Source organism: Nematostella vectensis, chromosome 4 (assembly GCF_932526225.1).
Source record: "Nematostella vectensis chromosome 4, jaNemVect1.1, whole genome shotgun sequence".
Lineage (NCBI taxonomy): Eukaryota > Metazoa > Cnidaria > Anthozoa > Actiniaria > Edwardsiidae > Nematostella > Nematostella vectensis.
Window position 1 is genome coordinate 13,512,128 of NC_064037.1, and position 16,633 is coordinate 13,528,760.

The following is a 16,633-nucleotide window of genomic DNA, read 5'->3' on the forward strand; positions in this document are numbered from 1 at the left end:
GTAATCCCGCGTAATTTGGCTTAATTTTGAAAGACAAAACATTCAAGTGCACAGCTGATGTGTTCTTTCAGGGTTCTTACCTCTATTTCTGGTAAAAAAAAAGACAGATATTCTTCGTAAGAGTGCGATTTTTCGAACTGAATTTCGAAAACAAATAAAATGACTAGGCGTTCTTTGCCAAACCGCGAAGGCCTAGGACTAATATAAAATACCCTTTTTAATTGGCTGGTGGCTAGGAGCCAATGAAAACTCGCCTAAGATTTTCGCGCAAAAAATAAACCTCTTCAAGTTATTTCGTGCTTTCCTTCGGTACAAAATGTAGTTTCGGCGTAACAGTTGATATTTCGTGTAATTTAGCGCGTAATTTAGTAAAGAATCACGCAAAATTTTGATTTTTAAAGAAAAATGTAATGCAAAATCCCGCGTAATTTAGCGCGTAATGATTGATTTTCCGCGTAATTTAGCAAAGAATCCCGCGTAATTTTGATTTTTTTTCCGCGTAATTCCAGAAGCCCTGTAACTAGCACCGAATTAATCCCTGGAATACGTAGATTAAGGATCGTGTAGTTATTTTTGTGTGATTTCAGTGATGCGACTAAATTAGCGATTTCTTTCACGCCGCTGCGAGACGTTGTGTTGTTTAACAAGAAAACACTGCCAACAACAAAATAAACACTGCAGCGCATGTGTGGCATATATATCAGAGGGTGGCAGGACATTTGACTGACTGACACAATCTGCTAATAAAGTTATTGTTGTTCTGGTTGGGAACTAAAAATCGCCAGATTAACAAAACTTCTAATATACTAGCACCTATACACTTAGTATACACTGGAGAGTCGACACACAGTAATACAAGCAGACCTCACCTGCTGATAGCCTGGTGCTGGGCTTGGCTCTGATGCCATAGCTGCCAGACTAGGCGATGTGCTTCTAAGTATTTGCTGAAGAGGTGTGACGGCGAACTTTGATCCCTGAGTGGCACTTGTCATTATCGGCAAAGAATACTGGGTCGACAGCACCGAGCTTGCATGTATGGGTGCTGCCATCACTGCAGTGCCAGGATGAGGGGCTATCGCTATGGGCGTGGTCCTAACCACCGGTGCTACCGTCTGGATACCGAGGTTTGACATCTGAACTACTGGCATTGTTGAAATCTGGGCCACAAGTTGGGGCAGTGACTGGGCACCCTGCTGAAGCAGCTGAGTCAGGGGTTGAGATGTCTGTGGTGCAAAGGGCTGTAGCGGGCTAAGTTGCTGTGGTTGAGTCTGCTTTTGGTGAGACTGGGTGGACTGCTGCTGCAATGCTTGTGCTGTCTGCTGGATTGTACCTAGCTGGGATGACTGTTGAGCATAAGGAGCTTGTTTTTGTAATTGCTGGTGTTGTAACAACTGTTGCAGCTGCTGCTGTTGCTGAATCTGTTGCTGTTGCATCTGCTGATTATGTAGACTAAGTTGTTGTCGTTGAGACTGGTTGCCTTCCTGTAAAGATGCTTGCAACAATGATGCCACATCGCTACATGAGTCACCCTGAGCTACAGCTTTAAGCAATGCAAGTAGCTCCCCGCTATGCATGGCTTGACTTGACTGCTGCTGCTGCTGTTGTTGCTGCTGCTGTTGTTGGTGTTGCTGTCGTTGAATAAGCTGTAACAGTTGCTTCATCACTTGGCTACTGTCATCAACAGTAGTCGTCATGGCTGCTGCTTCGGACTGATTCCCATTCTGTAGCAATAACTGTCCCAGAAGGCTCCCTGCCCCTACTACTCCTGGAACTGATGTAATACCCGCTGAAGTAGGGACTTGCGCTGAGGCCTGCGACATCTGACTCAACTGGTCTATCAATGTTGAATGTGATTCTCGCACCCCGCTTGCAAGTGAGTGTACCAGTTGTGTTGATGTAGGCGTCAGACTCTCTGCCACAAGCTGCTGTGAGAAGGCTTGCTGTGCCATAGAGCTTGCAACCTCTAAACTAGGCTCAGACATTTTACGCACTCGCTGTCCGATCCAAGATGAAGACGGCTGCGGATGTTGCTGTGGTAAACCCATGTACAAGAGTGACGAGTCTGACATATTCCGTGGCATCTTGCTTTTCCTTTTGTAGCTGGGTACCTTGGTGTGGCCCACGGGGGTTTGGAATCTTGGCATTACTTGGTACGTAGGACCCTGTGGCATGGTGCCTTGTGCAATGGCCTGAGCACGGATCTGCTCAAGTGGTGTCATATTTGCTGTCCCTACTGCACTCTGATTATGCAGGGAAGAGCTCCTAGACACTCTGCCCATGCTGCTCAGCCTTGAATCCGACATGTTTCTTGGAAGTCTGGCCCTCTTGGCTACCTTGGAGGAGCTTGCCTGTACCTCTGGGCGCTTGCTTTGTATTGATTGCAACTGAGCAACCAGGTTGGGAAATTGCACCTGCGCTGGCAATTCAGGCTCATACTGGGGAAGAAGAGAGACGCCTTTCAGTGGGCTCCCATAGCTTTCCATATTATACAACTGACTGTCTGAAACATTCCTCGTAATCTTCACATTCTCTGTCTGCTGACTTAACATGGATGAGCCAGGAGTGAAAGACTGCCGGTGCTGCGTTGTTACACTGCTGGCCTTGTACTGAGAGGTACCCAGACTAGGTGGGCTCATTGCACTTGGGCTTCGCTGCACAGGCGACTGCGGGACTGAGTTGGGAGGTACCCCATGCAAAGAGGAGCCCAGTGGTGATTGCACTGGTGAAGTCAGCTGCTCAAACGACTCCTGAGGTTGTGGACTGTACATCTCTTGAGAGTTTTCTTCCACTAGTTGGGGCATAGGTTCCTCGGGAAGGCTTTCCGGTTGCTCCATATCCTGGTATTCCACAGAGTAATCATTGTAAGAGCCAGATGTATCCATGTATTCTTGTCGACAGCTTGTTGGGTAGTCAGTGGAGTGTTCCATCACTTCCAGGTGGGATTGTTGTTGATAATTGACATCTTCTGCAGAGAATCTCTGACTGGCCATTCTCGGGGAACTTGTGAAGGTCTCATCTTGCTGAATAAGATCTGATAAAAAAGAAAAAAACGTTCAGATCTAGACAAGCAAGGAAAATATAGTCATGCAAAGTTTTAATTGGATACTACAATTTAGAGTATTAGTGACCTAAGCAAACCAAATTACAGTACATCACACTCTACCAGCCCTGACAATCACAAAAAAGAGGGAACAGTTCTGAAGCTTACTGCAAAACTTGTGAGAAACATATTGCCTTTTCATCATTTGAACAAGTTACATCACCTATTTAAAAGTTCAGAAGAAATTATTTGGCTGTTCATACGATTCGTTTGCATTGTATTGCTGTTTCCATTTCAAAGTGAATAAGTGTTTGTTTATTCCTGATCAGTTTATGTGTTGAGATCTAAAGTCAACAAATCGTTTATTCCCACCTGCAAGGCTACTAATATGTTCCACAAACTCGTCCAGATTGGGCTGAAGGCTGTCCAGAGTTGGCTGGTACATTACATCTATGTGAGGCGATAAAGGAGTGTATGACAAAGGAGATGAAGATAACAAAAAACAAGGATAATAACTCCTTATTTTTTTTTTCAAACACCTTCAAAGCCTATAAGGTAAACTGAGCAGACTCTCAAGAGGGTGCTAAAGGTTAGACATCGGAGAATCTAAGGTTATACACTGGGCGAGGGAGTCAAAGGTACAGTAAGACGGGAAGTCTAAGGTTATACACTGGGTGAGGGAGTCAAAGGTAAGACATTGGGGAGTCTAAGGTTATACACTGGGTGAGGGAGTCAAAGGTAAGACATCGGGGAGTGTAAGGTTATACACTGGGCGAGGGAGTCAAAGGTAAGACATCGGGGAGTCTAAGGTTATACACTGGGTGAGGGAGCCAAAGGTTAGACATAGGGGAGTGTAAGGTTATACACTGGGCGAGGGAGTCAAAGGTAAGACATCGGGGAGTCTAAGGTTATACACTGGGTGAGGGAGTCAAATGTAAGACAACGGGGAGTGTAAGGTTATACACTGGGTGAGCGAGTCAAATGTAAGACATCAGGGAGTGTAAGGTTATACACTGGGTGAGGGAGCCAAAGGTACAGTAAGACGGGAAGTCTAAGGTTATACACTGGGTGAGGGAGTCAAATGTAAGACAACGGGGAGTGTAAGGTTATACACTGGGTGAGGGAGTCAAAGGTTAGACATCGGGGAGTCTAAGGTTATACACTGGGTGAGGGAGCCAAAGGTACAGTAAGACGGGAAGTCTAAGGTTATACACTGGGTGAGGGAGTCAAAGGTTAGACATCGGGAAGTCTAAGGTTATACACTGGGTGAGGGAGTCAAAGGTAAGACATTGGGAACGAGTCCAGAGCGTTAGACACATGTTAGACACACAATACCTTCACACAGTACTAAAGGGTAAATACAACAGAAGCACAATAAAGGTCTCTCAGACATAAGTCCCTGTATGTACATATGTACAGTACATACCCCTTGGTGTCTGCCTCTCTTCCTTCAGCTGGTGCTTGCTTTTTGAGGTGAACAGGGTATCAGGATGTGAAGAGAGCATGACATCTGGGAACAAAACAACAAATATGGGCCTCTTTCTTCTTCTCTTGAATCATGTGATAGATGGTGTGATTTTGTTCTGGCTATGGCAATTTCCCTAGCCCTAACACTTTACCTGTACTGATGTGGGTGTCCCTAACACTTTACCTGTACTGGTTTGGGTGTTCCTAACACTTTACCTGTACCGATGTGGGTGTCCTGGCCCTAACACTTTACCTTTACTGATGTGGGTGTCCCTAACACTTTACCTGTACTGATGAGGGTGTCTCTAACACTTTACATGTACTGATGTGGGTGTCCCTAACACTTTACCTGTACTGATGCGGGTGAACCTAACACTTTACCTGTACTGATGAGGGTGTCCTGAACCTTACACTATACCTGTACTGATGAGGGTGTCCTGATCCTAACACCTTACTTGTACTGATGTGGGTGTCTTGACCCTAACACGTTACCTGTACTCATGAGGGTATCTCTAACACCTTACTTGTACTGATGCGGGTGTCCCTAACACTTTACGTGTACTGATGTGGGTGTCTTGACCCTAACACTTTACCTGTACTGATGTGAGTGTCCTGATCCTAACACTTTACCTGTACTGATGTAGGTGTCCCTAACATGTTACCTGTACTGATGTGGGTGTCCTGATCCTAACACTTTACCTGTACTGATGTGGGTGTCCTGACCCTAATACTTTACCTGTACTGATGTGGGTGTCCCTAACGCTTTACCTGTACTGATGTGGGTATCCCTAACACTTTACCTGTACTGATGTGGGTGTCCTGTCCCTAACACTTTACCTGTACTGATGTGGGTGTCCTGACCCTAATACTTTACCTGTACTGATGTGGGTGTCCCTAACACTTTACCTGTACTGATGTGGGTGTCCCTAACACTTTACCTGTACTGATGTGGGTGTCCTGTCCCTAACACTTTACCTGTACTGATGTAGGTGTACCTAACACTTTACCTGTACTGATGTGGGTGTCCCTAACACTTTACCTGTACTGAAGTGGGTGTCCCTAACACTTTACCTGTACTGATGTAAGTACCTAACACTTTACCTGTACTGAAGTTGGTGTCCCTAACACTTTACCTGTACTGATGTGGGTGTCCCTAACACTTTACCTGTACTGAAGTGGGTGTCCCTAACACTTTACCTGTACTGAAGTGGGTGTCTCTAACACTCTACCTGTACCGATGTAGGTGACCCTAACACTTTACCTGTACTGATGTGGGTAACCCTAACACTTTACCTGTACTGATGTAGGTGTCCCTAACACCTTACCTGTACTGAAGTGGGTGTCCCTAACACTTTACCTGTACTGAAGTGGGTGTCTCTAACACTCTACCTGTACCGATGTAGGTGACCCTAACACTTTACCTGTACTGATGTGGGTGACCCTAACACTTTACCTGTACTGATGTGGGTGTTCCTAACACTCTACGTGTACCGATGAGGGTGTCCTGATCCTAACACTTTACCTGTACTGATGAGGGTGTCCTGATCCTAACACTTTACCTGTACTGATGAGGGTGTCCTGATCCTAACACTTTACCTGTACTGATGAGGGTGTCCTGACCCTAACACTTTACCTGTACTGATGAGGGTGTCCTGATCCCAACACTTTACCTGTACTGATGAGGGTGTCCTGATCCTAACACTTTACCTGTACTGATGAGGGTGTCCTGACCCTAACACTTTACCTGTACTGATGAGGGTGTCCTGACCCTAACACTTTACCTGTACTGATGAGGGTGACCCTAACACTTTACCTGTACTGATGTGGGTGTCCTGATCCTAACACTTTACCTGTACTGATGAGGGTGTCCTGATCCTAACACTTTACCTGTACTGATGAGGGTGTCCTGACCCTAACACTTTACCTGTACTGATGAGGGTGTCCTGATCCCAACACTTTACCTGTACTGATGAGGGTGTCCTGACCCTAACACTTTACCTGTACTGATGAGGGTGTCCTGATCCTAACACTTTACCTGTACTGATGTGGGTGACCCTAACGCTTTACCTGTACTGATGTGGGTGTCCTGATCCTAACGTTTTACCTGTACTGATGTGGGTGTCCTGATCCTAACGCTTTACCTGTACTGAAGTGGGTGTCCTGATCCTAACGCTTTACCTGTACTGATGTGGGTGTCCATGATATGCATCATCTGAGCCATGGCTGGGCTCTGGTTAGAAACTGTTTCATCTCCACTACTGATGCTCAAACTCCTGCAGTGGCCAGAAAATGTTTCATTACACAAGAAGCAAGTGTAACAGCAATGGTTTCTAACCCTTATGGTATTGCAACATTTTACAGTCACATGTAAAGCAGACAATAAGTGTTGTATTCCTAATTGCCATAAGTCATTGTATATCAGCCAACAAGAGGTTCATTACCCATAGTTATGTACTTAAAATACAGCAACCACAAATTGTGTATACATGTACATCACCTTAATCTTTGGCGGTCTGCTTCCTCAGCTTCCTGGGTCTAAGTATTACAAAAAGATAACAGGTATTTCAGAAAATATCAAATTAACAGACATAACATCAAATTTCAAATAATTAAAATATGGAAATGGCTCTAGAGGTGTCTTAATATAGTGAAATACGCCTAAGATATTGACTTTTGCATGCAAAACACACATAAACATGTAGTTTGTGTGAAGCCAGACTGTTTTGCATGTGTATCATTTGTTTATAGTTTCCATTCTAGGAAACCAATGAGAACAGTCATAATTCTATCATAATCAAATTTTATAACACCCAGCAACCTGAACCCCTAATAAGTCATAATTCTGATTCAGCTTGGAAGGTTGAGATGGAAAGAAGTCAAAGTAATTCTGATTCAGCTTGAAATAACAATGCAGCTTTATCCTTTTTTCTGTATATAATTGACCACAAAATCAAATACCTTTTTCTTGTAGTAAACCCGCCATCGCTTGTACTCTCTTGCTACAGCATCCAATTTACGTCTCCAGTACCTCCCCTCAAGAATCACTGCCTAAAAAAACGAAACTCTCATCTTACATCTCTAAAGCACAACAGGCTGTTTAGTTTTCACTATGCTAAGCCAATCAGAAAGAGGTGGTAGAGCTGTTTTAAACATGTTCTAATTTGAAACTTGGCTGGTTTAGTATGGTTATTCTTACAGCATTAATTTTCATTTTAAGCTATATGCCATTACATTACGCCCCAAAATGGGTGTCTTTTAAAACTTTTTCTGTGTCTTTTAAAATTGTAAATAAACACTTAAATATTCTCTGGGTTTTAAACAGAATCCACATCACTGCCACAGTCAGGCGACAGATAGCTCTTGACACGTTCGTTCATGAAATGTGAAGTTTGCGAAAAGTTACTGAGTATACTACATTAACCACTGAATCACTGAATCATCCAATTCCCCTGACTATAGAACTAAGAATCAAGTTTGATTACTTGTAAGTAGAGGTTTTGATACTTGTTCCCAAAACTGTATGAAAGGTAAAGGAGATTCCACAGATTGTGTGGAGTGCAGTTCTCATGATCAGAGCTTGAAGCACATCCCAAGCTACTGTATATCATTAAAACTTGTAGCCTTGGCCAGCTTCCACAAAAAACTTTTTTTCTTTAAGAGGCAGTTTTTGCCCCTTCAATTTACTTACTAGATGGGTATTCTTTGGAGGTTCACGCTCCTCTGATAATGGCGAGACAAATTGGCAAAACAATGGCTTTTTCCCTTTCTTGACTAGAAAGAGATATAAAATAAAACCTTTAGTTTCCTCTACAAAGTAGAATAAACAAGTAAATTACTTACACTGCAAATGCCAACATCTCCATATGGCGTTGTTTAGTCTGGTCTTCTCAGAAAATGCAAGCTTTTGACTCCCAAAGTTTTTCCACTTTGGGGACACCAGAACATGCCTTCAATATAATAAAGTAATAGTCAAGGCTATGTATGTGCATGCTAGTACATGCAAGTAGCTTTACAGAATATGGTTAATTAATATAATTATAAAATAACACCAGTGTATCTCGCTTGCTGATTGGTTGAGAGCTTAATATGAGCATGTCTGTAAAAAAAACAGTACAGAAACACTTTTGACAGCAAGTAACGCAACACAACACTCACTCGACCGACGTATTTAAACTTTTTTTTCGGGCAAAACTATTTTTCTCCTGAATTTAAACAGGCAATGCTTGATAGCGACTACTTGCCTAATTTTAGTTTGGACATTTTGAACGGAGAATAGAAGACGAAAGATCCAAATGTGCATTTTGCTGTGGCTGAGAAGTAACATCGATGGTGTTATGTTATGAAAAATAAAAACACACAAACTACTCAATGAAATGGATGATTCCCCTTTTAAAAGGTAGAAAAATGATTCGAAATATATTTCTTTAATAATCATTTCTCTCATAAACAAAGTGAAGAATGTATTATTTGACAAAAACACACAAATGTTTCCAAAGAATCTCGAACAGTTTATTCAAAACAACACAGGCATGCAAGTTGCCGGTAAATCATAACTTTACATTTTAAAGATCTCAAAAATTGTCCTACAATGAACCCATTATGTATAGAATGGAGAATTGAAAGAGGGATCCAGAAAAATTTACCTGAAATGTCGGACGTAAGACAAAGCACTACAAAGTTTTCATAGCGATACGTTCAAGATGTCCGTCAAAGGAAAGTTGTCAATGTAAAGTGGCTTCAGTTCACTTGCTTTTCATTTCAAGCCTAGAAAGCTCTGAGCACGCACTCCTTGTCATTTCTTAAGAGGATGGAGTGACTGCTGGCGTCTAATCTGATCTTTTAGATTTCCAAATGTAAAAGTTTCTGATATCGGCTGCCTCTGGCTGCTGTTTTTCAAATGTGACAAACTCAACGCTCAGGTCACAAGTCTCACTGTTTAAGGAGAATAACATTTTGATAATGAATACGCATCCTTTGATTGTGATTGAGATTTCTTAGTTATTTTATAAATGCAATAAAACACATATCCTGTGTCTGTATAGGTTTTTACAGACACTTGGGAAGTGTTGGTCAAATTGATAAAGAAACTTGAAAGTCACTCGCCTCGTGTACAGTACAGGTCTAGAGTAACATAACCTCCACTCGCAAGTACTCGAGACTCGTGCATATTACTCGAGAATATCGACTCGCCGAATATTCATAAGCTTGAGGTATTTGCGAGTGATTTATGTCGTTGTTAGTCGATAACATGAAATAATTAGGACTGCGTGAGTGATTAGTGAAGTAAACTCAGAAACATCGAACAATATTGTTTTCGCTATCTAGCGAACTTTAGCAAAACAACTTGAATTTATAAACACTCCTGGATTTTCGCTTTAGATATAACAGCAAGCAAAGAAAAATAATTCCTAATAAAAAGTAGAAAGGGCTCCAGTTGTTTTTATTTTCTAGTGATCATTTACCAATTTACGTTAAGGAATGCGAACACGCTTTGCTGTAACCCCGCTGTAACATAATGATGTGAGTCAGTCATAAAACGAATCGCAGATCCACTTTGAGAACAGGGCTAAAAACATCTACCTTTTCAGTCATCATCCCTTTTTGCATGTTGAGGCATCGCAGAAAGCATCGCGAAGAAAATAAGCCAAATAAGCGAAGTTACAGGCTTCGAAGCAAGTTGTAAACGATTACATGTAGTGAAAATCTAGCCAGCAAGACTTTATATTCAGTGACTAGACTGTGTGACTTTGCACGTTCGTTTTACGCACATTGTCGATCTTGTAACTCGCACTGTAAGAATTGAACTAACACATCAGACACAAGTTATTGGACTCAGAAGTTTAAACAAACTAAGGCAAAGCAAGGTTTGTTTATTTAGAAACGGGAAGGATTAAGAACTTGTTATTTTCTTAATTGGGTTGGTTTTGCTTTTGGTGTGACACGGCGAGTATGGAATCAACACAAACCAAGAATTGCATTTGGTTTTCCACTGGGTTTTCGAGAATTCATAAATTTAAAACACGACAACGAAAGATGACAATTTGTAAACTTTTATGCGTCTCACTCTTGATGATCAAAACATCAAAATCTTTTCAGGATAAGGATATTGATTGACACAAGCCAATACCCAATGCTCGGATATTTTCCAAATGTGTGTGCGATTCCATGCGCTACTTTGTTTACTAGTATTGTTAGGGTGAAATTCACAAGGATCGAGACGGCATGTTCACAGTATGATTGTTCAAGCGTTCAAAGTCTCACGAACTCAACTTAGATTATCTTTCAGAATTTGATTGGCCAGAGATAATCTCAAAGCGAGTTCTAGCTCAACGGAAAGCAAAGGACACAATGTTTTCCATGCATGGAATTTTTTGCCAAGCAAACCCGACTACTCCATGAACATCTCGCACACTGGGTCATACACCCGACTACTCCATGAACGTCTCGCACACTGGGTCACACACCCGACTACTAAATGAACGTCTCGCACACTGGGTCACACACCCGACTACTCCATGAATGTCTCGCACACTGGGTCATACACCCGACTACTCCATGAACGTCTTGCACACTGGGTCACACACCCGACTACTCCATGAACGTCTTGCACACTGGGTCACACACCCGACTACTCCATGAACGTCTTGCACACTGGGTCACACACCCGACTACTCCATGAACGTCTCGCACACTGGGTCACACACCTGACTACTCCATGAACGTCTTGCACACTGGGTCACACACCCGACTACTCCATGAACGTCTCGCACACTGGGTCATACACCCGACTACTCCATGAACGTCTCGCACACTGGGTCACACACCCGACTACTCTATGAACGTCTCGCACACTGGGTCACACACCCGACTACTCCATGAACGTCTCGCACACTGGGTCACACACCCGACTACTCCATGAACGTCTCGCACACTGGGTCATACACCCGACTGCTCCATGAACGTCTCGCACACTGGGTCACACACCCGACTACTCTATGAACGTCTCGCACACTGGGTCATACACCCGACTACTCCATGAACGTCTCGCACACTGGGTCATACACCCGACTACTCCATGAACATCTTGCACACTGGGTCACACACCCGACTACTCTATGAACGTCTCGCACACTGGGTCATACACCCGACTACTCCATGAACGTCTTGCACACTGGGTCATACACCCGACTACTCCATGAACGTTTGCACACTGGGTCACACACCCGACTACTCTATGAACGTCTCGCACACTGGGTCACACACCCGACTACTCCATGAACGTCTTGCACACTGGGTCACACACCTGACTACTCCATGAACGTCTCGCACACTGGGTCATACACCTGACTACTCCATGAACGTCTCGCACACTGGGTCACACACCCGACTACTCCATGAACGTCTCGCACACTGGGTCACACACCCGACTACTCCATGAACGTCTTGCACACTGGGTCACACACCCGACTACTCCATGAACGTCTTGCACACTGGGTCACACACCCGACTACTCCATGAACGTCTTGCACACTGGGTCACACACCCGACTACTCCATGAACGTCTCGCACACTGGGTCATACACCTGACTACTCCATGAACGTCTTGCACACTGGGTCACACACCCGACTACTCTATGAACGTCTCGCACACTGGGTCACACACCCGACTACTCCATGAACGTCTTGCACACTGGGTCATACACCCGACTACTCCATGAACGTTTGCACACTGGGTCACACACCCGACTACTCTATGAACGTCTCGCACACTGGGTCACACACCCGACTACTCCATGAACGTCTTGCACACTGGGTCACACACCTGACTACTCCATGAACGTCTCGCACACTGGGTCATACACCTGACTACTCCATGAACGTCTCGCACACTGGGTCACACACCCGACTACTCCATGAACGTCTCGCACACTGGGTCACACACCCGACTACTCCATGAACGTCTTGCACACTGGGTCACACACCCGACTACTCCATGAACGTCTTGCACACTGGGTCACACACCCGACTACTCCATGAACGTCTTGCACACTGGGTCACACACCCGACTACTCCATGAACGTCTCGCACACTGGGTCATACACCTGACTACTCCATGAACGTCTTGCACACTGGGTCACACACCCGACTACTCTATGAACGTCTCGCACACTGGGTCACACACCCGACTACTCCATGTACGTCTTGCACACTGGGTCACACACCCGACTACTCCATGAACGTCTCGCACACTGGGTCATACACCCGACTACTCCATGAACGTCTTGCACACTGGGTCACACACCCGACTACTCTATGAACGTCTCGCACACTGGGTCATACACCTGACTACTCCATGAGCTTCTCGCACACTCGGTCATACTGCCCTTACTTACCATGAAGACAACGAAATGATTTTCGACACGACCTTTGGTTTTTAAAACCTTTTAATAAACAAATAACAGTTTGAGGTTATTAAAGATACTCTTTTTTTTTTGTGAAGTAAATAAAATATTTCCTATGAACACGTTAGAGCGTCAAAGTGTCACGCATTTCGCAGGTCATTTTCGCATAAGAGAATGAAACGAACCGTCCTTGTCGTTTCTTCATCAGATCTCGCATATTTGAGATGTCATAACCTTTGCTTTGCTTCTGTAAACCTTCCGATCAGCCACAAACTATTCGAGATATTAATTCAAGATGTCTTTTTTAGAAGTGAATCAATATTTCCTATGAACATTTTTTGAAGAGCGTCGATGTAATATTTCTCTACGAAGAAAAGAACGAAGAAATGTTTTCATTGTTTTTTCTTTAAGACCCCCGTATTTGAGTGATCGCACTCGCTAAAAGTGTGAGCAGTATGATTTCTGCGAGTGGCGAGTGGCTTAGTTCTCGATTGCCTCATTAAAAGTGCGAGTCTCGATTCTCGAGTGGCGAGAGTGCTAATGAGGACCCGACACTGGTGAGTGGAGGTTATGTTACTCTAGACCTGTACTGTATGTACAAAGGGTCTCCCATCTATCAAAATGTTGACCTAATATGTCAGTCTTTGAAAAGGTTCCAAAACTAGAAATTGCATGAGCATGCACAAATTATTTTCGCGGTTACCATGGAAATTTTCATCACATGACACTGTATTATGAAATTCTCCTCCACAGCCACTCTGAGCTACTCTAAACTCTGTCACGCAAAAGCACTTGCGCTTGTAGCAGAGTCATAGCAAGTAGCAGTTAAAGTTTATTTTTGCTGTAAATATGGCTATCAAACAAGACCAGAAGACCGATACTCTTGACTGTTACTAGTGTTAGACAAGCAATTTTGGAGCTATTTTAAACAATTATTACTTATTATTTATAATAACTTTCTTCTACATCTATTATTACTTTCTTGTTGGTCATCAAAATTAAATTCGCAGATTGACAGACTGTGTTGGATTAAGTCACCTACTTTTTTGCAAAAATTTGCCTTGTACAACACGGGACTGGTCTAAATAGCCCCATTAAGAGGTGCGTGTGACGAATTTCTTGTTCTTGTTTAAAGTGATTATTTCCAGCTGGGCAAATTATTAATAACACTCATAAAAAGCTTCGGGAAATATATTTTCTATAAATCGTCACTTCTTCTCGATGGGTCAGTTTCAGCTTGTTTATTTTATTAGGGACATATTCATTATTTTTAATCTTTTACTCTGTCCGATGTTCCATTCCCTTAGACACTAGACACTATTTTTATTCACGCTAACGCATTTAAATACTTTAAGCCACATCAAGACGAGGTGAGTAAAACTTACTTTCCATATTCCACTTTAAGGCATTCAAACAGCTTGGAAAGGTTCTCTTCTATGAGTGCCGAGAGAACGCTTTTGACAGTGGATTCGTTGCTTTGTCCCGAGCTCTCAGATTCCAAGTTCGCCGAAGTTGCCGCCGAGTTAGACTTTAATAAGTCTAACTCTTCCATCGATTCCCTGTGCATAGTCATACGTGACCTAATACGTTTTACTTTAGTTCCATCGAAGATTGTGTTTCAGTCGCACAAGTGATTTTTTTTGCTGAAATCCGTCTGATGTTATTCGTGAGATCTCACGTCCGCCATCTTGAAGAAGGTACACAAAATCACGTGACATGACAACTCCCTCGCGGCTTGTTTCACCACAGTCACCCCATAATAGTAGCTCCCCTGATATTGTCGATTCCCAGACTTCATCAAAGAGTTTTGACTGAATTGTTGCCAAAATTCTCTCACATCTTAAAAATATGCCAGTCCTTCGGTCCAGATAAAAATTTATTAATCATGCTCTTTCATTCATACAATATCTCCTTCTAAGCTCTAGTGGTTGACTGGGGGGGGGGGGGGGGGGGGGAGCGTGTGTCATGAAGAAAACGTCGTTTTGAGGGACTGGTACGGAGGACCCTTAGTTTCTTTTCAGATACTTTCTCTTTTGGCCAAATATGGTCATAGTCACTGTTTTTCTCTTCTGATTATAAGTCATAATGTTTACGAAGCACCTGCTGAACGGTAACCTTAAAAATTACAAGAATCATGCAGTTTTTCCAAGGAAGAATCATGCAGTTTTTCAAGGAATATATTAGTTTCCTTATATGGAAGTGACCGCGTTTGGCAAAAACGACAATTTTTGGCTGAATTTTCTTGATAAATCGCGTTGTGCTAATCAATCAATCAGATCCGTCGGTTTTGTTCAGTTTTGCTTTTAAGAATTACAAGCCAGAATTCAAAGTCAAGCCATAAATCAACACACGGTTGAAAACGTATATTGAACGCCTCTGTGTAACAGAGTAGTTGCGCTGACGTTTCTAGCGTTAGCCCTTGGTCGGAGCAAAAAAAAAGGCTTGTGTTGATTTATGGCTTGTCTATATACAACACGCCTACGCAGACAATCTCGTCTGTAGTCTTTCTAGTTTGAATTCAAAGTCTGGATTTATAATTTCATCAGAGAAAAACGTAAGTAAAAACAGAATATAGCTTTTTGTTTAATTAAGACTAAGCTTGCAGATAATTGGGCCAAAAAAAGGTAGCATTAGATTGGCTAATCCGTGCGTCTAAAAATAATGGACTTTAAAAGCACACTAGCATGCACACATTGGCGTCAGTCGGTAAACATACTCGCAAGGATAGTTTGGCTATCCGACAGAGTCTTATACTAGCAAAAGGTCGCATGCTTGATCCGTTCAATTAGCATCACGCTAGCCCGGTCGCAACTTTAGATCCCATATGGATCTAAGCTGTGGTTTAAAGCATTTCGTTCAAGTCGAAGTCGCCCTGCAGTTTATTGCCAATGGAGTTTAACTGAGGCAAACCGGCTATGCCATGCTGACAAGTCCTGCACGGGTAAAAGACTGTGCCAGCCTTCCGTCTTGGCCCTGCTGATGCCAATGTGTATATGCTAGTGTGAGTTTAAAGTCTAAATAGCCTTGTCCTCAATAACTCAGTGACGCCTATATAATACTAGGACATGATTATTGTTGGCCTCGTACTGTGTCCAGGGAGACGCTGCCCCAGAAAAATGGTGAGACTTCTTGGAGGTTCTGTACCCTGGGTACCAGAGGCTTAATTTTTCCAGGCTCCAAGATGATAGGTCCCTCACTTCGACATTCGTAGTCAGCACTCGATCGTTGCGCTTCGGGCTTCCGACGGTGCGAGAACTTTTGACTTGGTTTAAAGAGGGAGACCACAAAGAAACGGATGGCGTATGGAGAGGACCTGGATGGAATAAAGCTGACGTCGTGAAAAGGACGGTAATGGAGTGAAAATGACGTGCTTGAAAGTAATGGGATGAAATAAAAATGACGTCATTGACAGTATGGGGATGGAATAAAAATGACGTGATTGACAGTATGGGGATGGAATAAAAATGACGTGATTGAAAGTATGGGGATGGAATAAAAACGACGTCATTGGAAGTATGGGGATAGAATAAAAATAACGTCATTGAAGGTACGGGAATGGAATAAAAATGACGTCATTGAAAGTACGGGAATGGAATAAAAATGACGTCATTGAAAGTACGGGGATGGGACCAATATAACGTCATGAAAAGGAGAGAAATGAAATAAAATGACGTCATGAAATTTACGGGGATGGGATGTTATCAAGTTAATGTCATGATTAAAT

General features: G+C 43.0%; 1 protein-coding gene across 3 annotated transcripts in view; it reads right to left on the reverse strand.

Moving 5' to 3' along the window:
* LOC5511024 (MLX-interacting protein) overlaps positions 1-14,627 on the reverse strand; it is a 32,890-nt gene extending 18,263 nt beyond the window's left edge. Inside the window, exons 1-9 of one of the 3 annotated variants that reach the window (XM_001631403.3) lie at positions 14,295-14,626; positions 8,348-8,454; positions 8,196-8,278; positions 7,466-7,555; positions 7,005-7,042; positions 6,686-6,780; positions 4,467-4,550; positions 3,413-3,490; positions 870-3,031 (exon numbers count right to left, since the gene is read on the reverse strand). In XM_001631403.3, the coding sequence (XP_001631453.3) occupies positions 870-3,031; positions 3,413-3,490; positions 4,467-4,550; positions 6,686-6,780; positions 7,005-7,042; positions 7,466-7,555; positions 8,196-8,278; positions 8,348-8,454; positions 14,295-14,482 (2,925 nt within the window). In that variant the 5' untranslated portion in view covers positions 14,483-14,626. Of the gene's footprint in view, positions 1-869; positions 3,032-3,412; positions 3,491-4,466; positions 4,551-4,659; positions 4,696-6,685; positions 6,781-7,004; positions 7,043-7,465; positions 7,556-8,195; positions 8,279-8,347; positions 8,455-14,294 lie in introns of those variants that run through there. The other 2 variants (XM_032380275.2, XM_032380276.2) reach the window with 2 other exon arrangements.
* Positions 14,628-16,633: the final 2,006 nt, after the last annotated feature.